This window comes from Vanessa tameamea, chromosome 12 (genome assembly GCF_037043105.1).
Source record: "Vanessa tameamea isolate UH-Manoa-2023 chromosome 12, ilVanTame1 primary haplotype, whole genome shotgun sequence".
In the NCBI taxonomy this organism is placed as follows: Eukaryota; Metazoa; Arthropoda; class Insecta; order Lepidoptera; family Nymphalidae; genus Vanessa; species Vanessa tameamea.
The window spans coordinates 8,363,099-8,376,101 of NC_087320.1; the positions used below are offsets into that span (position 1 = coordinate 8,363,099).

The 13,003-nt window shown below is 29.9% G+C and overlaps 1 protein-coding gene across 3 annotated transcripts in view; it reads left to right on the top strand.

Annotated features, from left to right (window-relative positions):
* The window catches only part of LOC113393051 (suppressor of lurcher protein 1-like), a 308,266-nt gene that overhangs the window by 280,260 nt on the left and 15,003 nt on the right, over window positions 1-13,003 (top strand). For all 3 annotated transcript variants that reach the window (XM_064216502.1, XM_026629748.2, XM_026629749.2), the window contains 5 exons: window positions 9,522-9,751; window positions 10,964-11,120; window positions 11,632-11,691; window positions 11,800-11,888; window positions 12,706-12,825. In XM_064216502.1, the coding sequence (XP_064072572.1) occupies window positions 9,522-9,751; window positions 10,964-11,120; window positions 11,632-11,691; window positions 11,800-11,888; window positions 12,706-12,825 (656 nt within the window). The remainder of the gene's footprint in view (window positions 1-9,521; window positions 9,752-10,963; window positions 11,121-11,631; window positions 11,692-11,799; window positions 11,889-12,705; window positions 12,826-13,003) is intronic.

A 13,003-nucleotide genomic window follows, 5' to 3' on the forward strand; every position in this document is an offset into this window, starting at 1 on the left:
GTATGTGCCCAAACACAGATGCAAAGTGCAATCCTCCTTGTCGATCCGATAGGAAGACATTAAAACAGTGGACAGATATCAGACTCAAGGTCAAAGGCGAGGAAATTAAAATAGAATATTATTAGAAGAATAATTACACAGCAGTATTTTGAGTGTAAAACGTAGATTTAAGTACAAACGTATTAATAATATTTAGTAATATTTCTGGAAGCTTATCATTCCAGTACCGGAAGTTGAAATCACGCACTAAAATGCAAAAATGTATTTAATTCTAGTTGTGTTAGTTAGCTGTTATCGTTTATGCAGAAATGTTTATGCTACTTTTATGCACAGTATTTTTTATCTTCGAGTATAAATAGATTTATACCAGAACGTTACAGAGAAAATGATAAATTCCTCGGAGATAAATTTTAAGAAAAACTTATTACTCACTGTAAAAATTCTCGCTACATAAGAGGAAAAAAAAGTTTCTTTCGAATCGCCTAATTCAGCTTAATTTTTCTTAGCAGTTAACAAAAAATACAAAACCCAGTTGTCCTAATTGGACTACGACGTTTTAAATAGCAGCGAAACGTTAAAACCACTTTGTTTTTTTTATTCGCCTTGTTTTAAAAATGGTGACGACTTCGTAACGACACAAAATAAAACATTTTAGACAGTTTAAGTCCACTAACGCCATCGTAAATTTCATCGCAATAAAAAACCGAAGGTAGTTTTGCGTTCTGAAAACCACCAACTACAAAGTTTATAAAAGTGAAATAAATTTTGTAAACATATTATTGGTAGTCTACCTTTTTTTTAAACGACTGCAAAGAATGATTTTATCAATTTTATTATTAAATCGAATTATCATTTTTTTTATTTTAATAATAAATTAAGTAATAGCAGTATAATATATAAAAGAATATATAAAATTAAAGTTTTATGCTTCTAACTTCAAAAATGACGGACTTCCATACAAACTTTTTACCCCTATTTCACCCACTTAGGGGTAGAAATTCCGAAATTCCGAAGTTCCGTAATCATGTCTACTTAATGAAACGATCCCATTCACAAAATTTCATGGCCCTAACTTTATTAGTTTACGCTCGGCGATCATGAATCAGTCAGTTAGGACATGTTATTTTATAAGTATAGACAGATAGATAGTCGCATATTACATTCGGATATTTCACGTTCGGGTTCTGCGGTGAGTTTCGAGTTTCTTTTTATACTGAGGTGATAGGAAACAGTGATCAAAATTCCGCTCTTTAAATATATCTATAGATACACATATGTTGAGTTAAATGTTGCTTTGTTCCAACTGCAGCAAGAAGAAACAAATTAACTCTTAGTATTGTCTTAAAACGTTGAATATAAGTTATTGTATTGATAACAGTGAATCTTAGTTTTTTTATTGCCTTTAACACTAACGTTGAACCGAATTCGAGATCTTTTATATTAAATTCGTTCAAAAATATTTATAATATTACTACATCTTTAATATTATTAATAAATAAAAAAAGAGTAATATAAAATATACAAAGATTGAAGCAAAGATTTAATTTTATGTTTATAATTTTAGTGAGACTATCTATTAGATTGGTGGATCTTCACTAAACATATCTGTTTTGATATCGTCTGTTATAATGCTGTCTCGCCTAATCTTCGCACACATTTAATATAACCTGAGGCCGCTTTGTAATAATGCTTCACGTAACAAGTGAGTCGAGTTACCTATTTGAAATTGGATGCCATCAAAATGCGTAGTCAAGCTAATTAATGTATATAATTTAATGTCGCGAAGATTAATGCTATAATTTTATTTGAAGACTTTCTTTTGATAAATGTCAATGTTTACTGTAGGATTTAATTAATAAGATAAAGTTGGCCTTATAAAGTTATCTTTTGTGAGTATAGACCGTTTGATCTAAGTATAATAATAAAAGTAAAAGTCAGTTGGTTTATTCGTTACATCTTGACTACTCAACTGATCATCATGATATTTTATATACGAACACGCAACCTCCCACCCCCCTTAACGTGGGTGAATCAGTCTGAAACTAGTTTATAATATAAAGTTAATTACTTTGGAAAATGTTGAGTAACCCATTAATAAATGTTAACCGCAAAGTATTGATTATTTGGTCGCAACCACTGTAAATGTAATTGCCGAAGGGAACGAAAAAGCAATATTTTGGCGTGACCTGTTAAAACTTTAATGTGAATCTCTAGCTTAAATAGTATGTATGTTTTTTTTATTTTTTAGTCCAAAATGTAGAAAGAAACAGTATTTTGTAGATTATATTGGAATATTTATCGTAGTGTCGAAATGTAGCCGTTTTATTTAATAATAACATATTGAAATATAAGATGTCGTAATAGAACGAAATTGAGTCAGCGTTAGTTTGAAATATATTTGAAGGGTTCGAGTGAAAAGGTGAAGCATAAAAAAGGCGTTGACATAAATACCGGTGTGGGGCGAGAAGCCAAGAAAATAAGCCAATGAATATTAAGGCTTATTTACATTATCATATTAAAATTATGTACACGTTTATCGTATACTACATAAATAACGTACATTTAATTTTAGTCATAAATCTAAATTAAAGTACGAAATGAAAAAATCGTAATATGACTAATAATTATTATTACAGTATAAAATTTAAGAGTATGTTTTCTATTACAAGGCCAGGTTGCTACTTGTTGGTTGTTCTAATCTTAAATATGAGTCAAGTTCTCGGCGTTAGAAAATAGTACTTTTACATTAAAAATTATGCTTTAATGTAAAAATATATAATATAAAAAATATTGCAATAAAAATATAATAGCTTTACATAATATGAGTTTATGCATACGTTTTATTTTATTATTAATAATAATTTAAATTAATTAATAAAAATATTTTAAATTAATTGTGATTTATTTATTCCTAAGATTTTTTTTTTTAATTTAAGTCTTATTTGTATCAAAAGCAATGGAAAGTTTTAATTGAGACGGCTTTTATTTGTATAGTCAATGAATAAGATTATTTTATATGTATGCTACTTATTTATAATACCATTATTTATAACGTAAAGCTACCAACGGGTAAGAAAGTAGAATTTTCTATTTCGCCAAATAAATTTTATATCATTGATAAGATAATCATTTAATATAATAAAGATAATTATATCATATGCAATAATATTATAACTTATAATAAATTTAATTAAAATTAAAATGAAGACGTTAATTTATAATTTCCTTTTAAACTTAGTTTAACATAAACTGGCTTTATTAGTAACATTCACGGAACGGATAGAATTTCAAGCATTTAAAAGGTAAAGTGTTTCTGAAAAACATTTTTCCTATCTCATTGGAAAATGAATGGGAACAATAAATCCTTGGCGTGACAGATATAGATGACAGTGTAATTACGCGATCCACCAGGCATTCTAATTGAAACTAAGCTCCGGTGGATATAACGATATTTTTGCTGACCACGATTTAACTTAATTAGCATTCATCGAGTGCCTTCAGTTTTTCATACGGTTTACAATTTTAATGGATATATTTGTTGATAGTAGCAAAAAGTATCCTGTAAATGTCCTTCAGTTAAAGTCTCCGAATTCTAAATTCAAATTTATTTTTTTAACATAGAAGCATTACACTGTTTCGATTTTCAATATTCTTCTTCCGGTTTGAAAAGAAACACTTCCGACCTGAGAAGAACTGTCGAAAGTTTAGTAATGAAAATTCAGCGTACTCTCTTCTCCGCATGTCTTGTCTTGTCGAAAAAATCAAGATATTAATTGTTGCTTCTTAATATATATTCTATAATTTTATTTTTTGTTATAAATACGGATGAATATTAATGATTTTGTGAGAAACCAAACATAAACTTATTACTCCTTTTAATTGACTGCATAGAGATACTTTTTTCACTTGTGGGGCAATGTAAACGGTTTTATTTGTAGGTAATTTAAAAAAAAAAAAGAATTTCTTTGAAATTAAAGATTTGGTTTTGGAGCTTCATCCACCATGCTGCTACAATGTAAATTAATGGATACATATGTGAATGTTTTTTATCTAACGCCTGCGGGTTTTCTCAAGATCTTTTCCTTCAAAGATGAATTATAAACACAAATTAGACGATTGAAAACTTATTGATTCTTGCTCGACTTTAAATCCTCAATCTTCGGTTTATATAAAAGTATTCTAACAACCGGACCATCTCGTAGCGTAACAAAGTAAACTCTATGGTCGAATTAAAATAATATAAAATACATAACAACGATAATACGAGTATTCAAAAGTTTCTGGCATCTCTGTCTAAATGAATTTCCAAAACGATGTACCACTTCGAAAAATATTTCATTCAGATAATATGTCCCTGTCATACTTCTATTCTACATACAGGTCAACCTGATAAGAATATCAATGTATAAAACTCGACGTGGACGCTTTTGGTAAACTTATTTTAGGTACTTTAAATATAAACGAAAACACGTTAAATTTAGTCTACAAAACAGACACGTCGACAGTTTGATTAGAGTATACAGGACTGTCTAATCAACACAACTTCCGAATAGAGCAATCAAAAATTCGGGTTTTATAAAAAAATGCATAAAAACATCGATATTGTTGAATACGAATAGCAGCATTCAAATTGGTGGAGATTACAAATCGAGAACCAAAAAAAAATAACGTGTATGTATCTCTAATGAACGTGTTTTGGTACAATTTCGTATTTATGTACAATATACGTAGTATGTATGTACGATGCATCTGAGTAAGATTTCATTCGATCTCGCTAGCAGTAAAGGGCACTAAAATACATATATATTAATCATAAAAATTCATGATAATTTAATTAAGCATAGTCGATGTTTACATATTATTGACAAGACGATTTAAGAGAAATTCACGAAATCACGCAGTCCAAATTAAAAATCGTATGAAACTGCGAAGCGCACGTCCTACATTAGAATCTTATATAAGAATATTACATATTAAAAACCTTTTCCGCGTGACGCTGCATCTTCTAGCATAAGTATTATATGTTGGATTAATAATTATTTCAGTCAGGCCTTAAAACCATCACCTCATATAGTACTGATAATTGATTTTAATTTTAAAAAAAAACTAAATATTAAAAAAAAAATTTTTACTCCAGTATTAATATTAATATATTTATTTACTAATATAGTAATCATTATTGATTATGAAATACCTACGAGTAGTAAAAATAATACAAGTCGGAGAATGAGCTTCAAATAAGACTGGAGTTGGAAAAGTGATTTACAAAAATATCTCCACCGGCATAATCTTATCTTTACAAAAACTTTTATAATTTAAATATCGTTTATATGCATTGGTAATTTCGCAAATTAATATAGCAAAGGATATCTGTATTCAGTAAAGCAGATAACTAGGTAACATTATACAAGACAAAACTAATTGATGATACATTAATGTAGACTAATTTCGGAGCTATAGACGCTCGTGTTCGCTGAGTTACAACTACAAATCCAGCATACTCGTGTTTTTAATATTCACATTAATCAATTTAATATACAGATTTGAACAGAATCACAATTTAATTATTATAATATGTCTGCTTTAATTTTATCTATACTAATGTTATAAATATGAAAGTCTGTCTGTCTACCGAATCGAAATTAATTACATTTACTATGAAACAAGCTTAAACTCAAATGAAGGACAAACTTTTATACCGAGAACCTCGTCTCCATATTAGATCTTAACACGCGGGCTAAGTCGCGGGCGAAAACTAAATGTATCATATATTATTATTGTTATATTTATTAATATGATGTCAAGACATAAAGCGAACAAATATGTACATACACAATGTAATACATGTGCCTTTATTCTCTCATTCTCGTAATCCTTCGGATGGCAATCTAACTCGGCCGAACAGAGTTCAGACATACGACCAACAGCGTGGTCTCCGAGAGTGTAAACTTCTTTACTATTGAGGCATTTTTTTATTTAATTTTTAGGCAGAAAATCATAATAACTTTTTAGTGGCCCAACGCTTGGTTTGATTCTTAGACAGTATATATTACAGTAACAGTAAAAATATATTATTTAATAAAAAATAACCGCATTTATTGTAATTATAATTGTATTTTTATAAGTACTAGAATTCTCGTGATATTTCTAGCATTGTTATTTTAGTATTATTCGTCCTTAGTATTTTGTTAAGGGCACGGTCTGTAATAATAGCATTAGTAGATACTTTGCGGAAAAACAAAATATAGCGTAGCAACCTTTTTAATTACTTAATGTAGACTATAGTGACGTTATACTGGCACGTATCACAGGTCTGTGATGTCATATCTTATCTGATACAAAGTCCGAACGTCTGCCCTCTAGCTTACAAACGTGGAGCACGGCACAGGAGGTACATACATACTTCGTACGCGATATGTGAAAACCGAATTCATGTCGTTGGCGGCCTTCGTGATTTACTGCCTAGAAATCGCACATAACTTTGATTCCCAGTTTCATAAACAATAAACCATGGCAATTTTGATCAAAACGATTCATAACCAAAATTGTCTTATATTTGTAAATGGTCAATTTTTTTTCAGCATCGGCAAAGACAAACCGTTCGAAAGAATTCTCATTTTGTTTTTAGTATGAAATGCTCTCCGTCGATTGGTTAGTCGACTTTTGAACTCCATTCGTCTTTACAAACGTCAAATATTCATTTCCATACACAATTTAGTACTTTATCTTTGAAAGTTTCGTAGTTGTTTTTATTACTCTGTCTCTGATAAACTCTAAGATGGCCTTGTTTTCCAACACGTTGTTTTGAACAAAAGCTTAATCGTCGTGAGACGAGTTCCGAAGTCTAAGATGCTTTGTTCTGACTTATTTCAAAATTCATCGTCTTAAACTGATAGAATAATAAACGAGATCATATGTAACTTGATATACCGAAAGGGAACTCTCAGATACAATCAATCTTATTAAGGAATATCACGCAATTCCCAATACGGGCCTTAATTGATTGATTCCATTAAACGCAAACATTAAACTAAAGTAAGCTAAAATAATACCTAAAGACTGTCTGCGTAATACGTTCTTAATATGAGAAATTGTAACATTATCTTAGAATGCCGTCGTAAAATACGAAGCACTAATTTCTAAATCCAGAATAGGTATTCACAGTGTCGCAATACGCTTTTACGGGCAAATTATTGTCGGACGAGAGGACTCGAGCGCCTTGTCGAGGTTTCGCTGCTTTTATTTCTCACCCCGATGTGCTTCGGATTGTTTCGAAAAAGTTTTCGTTTTCTGTAGTTAATTTAATGATTCCAAAATCGCGGTACCGACTCTCGTATTCACTGGTATTTGTGCATAACATTCTTTGTTCGGGATGAAATTAATTAAATTTTTGAGTTTAATTAATGTAGGTTTTCACATTCGTTGCGATGCTTCATGCAAGTTCATTTAAATTATTAATAGTAGTCAGATAGATTACTGCTCATCTGCAATTAATTATACTACCTAACTCACTTTTCTTACTGTGAGAGTGTCTACTTCTTATTTGAATACTTCATATATGTATATTGTATATATCCTGTAAAATCTTAGGATAAAATTAATCTTGGGTATTTATTAAAATTTGAGTATTAGGACTTTTTTCTTATTTTTTGGCTATCAATTTCCTATTTTTTTTTCTGATATGAAATACTGACAGTATTGAATAAACATAAGCTTATAAAATACGTATTTTTTTTCACTAAATAAATGTATTAAAAACAATACGATAAATACCAAATATTTAAAAAAAGAACGTAAATTTCGTCAACGTTTCCAAATAGAATTGAGAGAAGTCCACGCTGTTTTTCATTTTTAGAAAACTAACCACATATAGATTCCAGAATAGGTGTTCGAAGTTTGAAAACGAGCTTGTTCGTACAAATTATAGTCGGACGAGAGGTTTCTGGTGCTTTGTCGATGTTCAACTACTTTTATTGCACACCACGATATCTGTATTTCGAATTGTTAAAAAGATTTCGTTGTTTGCAGTCAGAATATATGGTTGCTTGGTTACATGATATTTTTTTTTATAAATTTTTAGTAATGATTTTTTATTGTTTTATTTTGATACAATCATAATGCCACAAGAAATATATTTTTCTAAAAATATTACTTCTATTTATCGTTTTTATATATTATATAAGTATTTTGTACGTGATTGTCTAATTGAATTTCTCCTAAATGATTGGTCAGATTTGATGATTTTTTTGTGGGTGTAAGTACTTACTAAAAGGTTCTACCTACCTAAAGGTTCCAGTATAAACAACACAGAGACTTCTCTGTGTGGTTTATATTAGGTGGCGCTGCAATCGGATTTTTTATTTCGCCCGTACGAAGTCGGGACCAGAAGCTAGTATATTAAAGATCCTTACTAATACTTTTTTTAGTTAGTTGCACCATAAACGAGCCTAAATTTGTTGTACTAAAAATATTACTTTACATATACAGTTATATATAAACTTATATGTTTAAATTTATTATATTTGACATTCGAATTTTTATTCTCCTACAATGTGTGTGTACTAAGTCCGGTTAATCCCTTCCTTAGTATAAATCTTATACCGCCGAGAAGCCTCGAAGTATAAAGAGAGGGGTCAAAAGTGACGACGGTCGTAAAGCCCCTTGCCGTCTAAGACTTTCAGAGACTTATTTTTCACGAGCGAAGCATCTTTTAAACATAGATTATCTTAAAGGATAGTTGAATCATGAATAGAGACGTTATTTAAAAGGAAAGTTTAAGTGAACCTGTTTTCATATGTTAGTTTATGTCATTTTTAATTTTATTTAACAATGTTAGAGAATATTCGTATTCTTACTTTATTGCCTTTATTATGAACAAAAATTAAAGTAAATACATTAGTCCGTTAATGTACCATTGTTGGTTCGATTTTTGTTGACTTTTGAGATTTTTGGAGCATGTTCCACCTTGCTACACCATTACGGGTTGATGGATACACTTGTAGATTTGTATTGCAAACAACACATACAAATTTCATCGCGTTTTTTTTTCTTTTCGAAATGATCGGATGAGAGAATTATAAACACAGATTAAACATGAAATGAAAAACTTTGGTGCATGCCCAGGTTTGAACCCTCAGTTAATATTGATGTGTTATGATCGACGGGCTAACTTATACAAGTAAAACTTGCGTATTTATCGAAAATGTAATATCGGTTCGGAAGGAAATGCCTCGAACGTGAAGAAAACTGGCGAAAAAATCTCGGCGGGACAGTTGTAGTTGCTTTTTTTTCACAATTTTTTTATTAACATTATATATTATATTTCATTATCTTATTTTTGGAAATTACTTTATGGTGGATTACCGTCTGAACAGATGTTAGTTATGTAAGAATCTTTGGTATCTCTTGGTAATCATTATTTTTTTTTTTACAAATCAAAACTAAATATCAATTTAAAACCTTTATGTCACCACAAAGCAATTTAATTCTATAAATAATTTAATCTATGCCCTCTCTTTCAGCTGTACGCGTGGAGACTTTCTCAAAGTCTACTCTGAAGGCGGTACTCACGGTCCCGGTCCACCTGGTATCAACGAATATTCAGCCTGGTCGAGGATTCTATGCGGAAACAGGGCTGATGCACCACCGGCTATATATTCCCACGGACCTCTAATGGTATTAGAGCTTCAAAGCGGTGAAAAGATGTCAAACGCGTCTGGTTTTATTGGCACATACAGGTTTATAGATAGACGTGAGTATTTAATGTCATCGACAAATGACCAATACGTACATATGACGTAACTATATCTATGTATGTTATGAGCTAGGTTCAGGTATTAGGAATCCAAAGTAACTTATGTGCTCCACACACTATAATCCATCGCTGTGCCAAATTGCATTCGGATCCGTTCCGTTCAATTCAGATTTCAATCTGTAATCTTCACGATTTATATCTTCTAACCTACGCGTAATCACGGCTCTGTATGTGAAAAATATCGATTTATTTTTAATAATAATTAAAATTTTATAGCTACACATTGTTGTGACAAACTATTTATTATGTAGAAATATTTTGTATATCCCGTTGCCACTACTTTACATAACTATATTTTTCAAACTCCGTCTTAAGAAATTCCATCCAGTAATTAATATAGAAAGCGAATTATTTCTTGTCTATTTTATAGTAACAAATAAACATGGCGACATTTATACAAATCGCAATACACAAGTGTGGGCTACAATAATGGAATTCATAAATATCTTAAGCACTGTCGCCACGACGGCGCCAAAGCAAAACTTGATTTAATGTCCAAGAATACTCAACACCTACTCGTAGATCAAGTATATGAAAAATCAATAGTATGAATACATCTCGCCTCTATTCTGTAAAGTCGTTTCAATAAAACATTTCCACTACTGAAATAAATTGTATTATATTTATTTGTGATATGAAAAATACTTTATTCGAATAATTCAATATTACTTCAAATTATTGTAGGAATTAAGACCAGACAAATGTTTATTGTTAATCAAATTTGTATAATAGTCTGTAAGACGGACTTTAATTAAATTTGGATTAGATATCAAATAGTACAAAGATTTAAAAGAAACAGTAACGAACTTAAATTAAACCGAAGCCTCCCCTCGTTTTAAGGAGAAAGTTATTAATTCATTTAATCGAATCGGAAATCGCAATATTCGGTTAAGATCTACATGTTCTATTCACTGGACCATATCAGCTATTTGTTATTATAAATAAATATTGTTACAGAAATTGCTAAAATCTAATTTGCACTGTTTGAAGTAAGTGAATATCTTGTTAATAGAGATCATTGAACTCCATTTAGGATACTTTGCGTATAAATTAATTAATTTTAGTTAACTTTTAGCAAATTTTGAAGAATAATTAACTATTGCTAAATTTTCATTGTTATTTTTATTAATAAAATAACTTGTTCAAAAGGAAACTTCGAAACGGACGGAGTTAAAGTCGTCGACACACTTTGCGATTATGTATTTACTTCGCAACCAAATAGACCCGCACACGGGCGATTTTACAGTCCTAGATATCCTTCAGGTTACCCAAGCAACGTCAGATGCAGCTACCATTTCAACGCAAGGTAAAAATTACAAAAACAATCGATAGTTTGATAAACGAATCATTCCTTAAATGATTACGATTGTCTGATACAAAATAAATTAATTTATATCAATAAAAAGTAATAATAAAAACTAAAAGTGATTGTAAAACAGCCTGTTTGTTTAAAGCCTTTTTGTTTTCGGCATAAGTAGTTGGTATATAATACAAATTTACAGCTTGCTATTCATTTAAAATTATATTTGCATCTGTAATATAAATTCGAATATTCGTTTATTTATGTAAATAAACGCATTCAAGCGTGCTTTAATTTCCACGTTCATAACATTCGGTCAGAATTATTCTCCACGGCTAAATTGGATGCATCAGCCGGCACAAGCTTTATTATTATAAACAAGATTTATCTCGCATAATACCACGGAATGTAGTGAAACTAATTCTATGATTTCCGCTGGATTGCGGTTAATTCTCTTCTTTAATATGTACGTTAGCAGTTTTCGTAGAATATAATCTCTGGTTATATTTTCTTTCAGAAAACATGAAAGAATAAAGTTGATATTTGAAGAATCGTATTTACAGAAAGGAGATGAAAGGTAACTCAATTAACTAATAACCGTTATCTTCATAAAAATGGTATAGATTTGTTTTTATTATTCTATAAAACAAATTGTCATTTGATCGTCTTTGCTTGTTTCTTTTAGTTGCTTAAATCGAGCTGATATTATCAAAGTATTCGACGGAAAAACTTCTACAGCACCAGTCATTGCAATGCTCTGCAATGAAATTGTAGGTGAGATAAACAAAGTATTCAGTCAATTACAATTTAATTACATTAACTGTGATATTTTTTGTATGTTGTGTTTTATAAACTGTTTCAAAATCCACATTTTTTATTAAGCATTTTAGATTTAAAATTATATATCTGTACTGATAAAACTGTAGTTAATTTAAAACTGGAAAATACTTAAGCGCTATCGAACCAAATGCTAAGTCGTTGTTTTGTGGATGCTCTGAGCATTTGGATTTTGTTAAGAAGATTTTTAATAAATAGATTTATATCTAGTGATAATATTTGGTTTATTATATGGTTAGTTAAAATTTAACAGAGTCGAATACTGTGAAACATAAATGTTTTCTTTCTCAATACAAATGTGTATATAGGCTGTACCTTTTCCAGGTAGCAGTGTTTTGTTTTTAGATGATCACCGTTGAATTATCTTACATATTTATAATAACAAATGAACTTGATTTTAGCGAAGAAAGCTAGATTATTGGTTGCTGATGTAATAGTAAATTATTTGAAATATTGAATTATTTAATTTTATGGAATACATTTAGATAAACTTAGATGTTAATTTTATAAAAAAAATATTACAAATTTCAATTTACTATACGTAACATAGTGTAAAATTCATTGATATGATGTTGAAATTCAACCCAGTTTTAACTATTTTTGCGCTCGTAAGTTAAGTAAAATCAAAGAAAAATCTACACAGATTAAAAATCTACACAGATACAATTAAAGATGTATTTTATATTTTGTTATTTGAAAAATAATAAAGATTTCGGTAAGAGATAACATTTATTAATTGGTTATATAATTTCAGGATACGAAATTCTATCAACGGGACCAGAATTGTTAATTCAATTCACAGCAAATTCAAACATACAGGGACAAGGGTTCAAAGCAAGTTACCAGTTTTTGATGGAGGATAACTCTAGCGCAGGTTTAGTAAGCATTATCTGTAATGTAATCTGACATTCTTAAGTAATAGCATTATATCACTTATCTAATATATATTTTACTTTGATCCGACTTGAAGGGTGACTGAGACAGGTATAATGAACTTAAAATTTTAGATTCTATGATTGGTGGAGCATTTATTAGGAATTTATGGTTCTTTC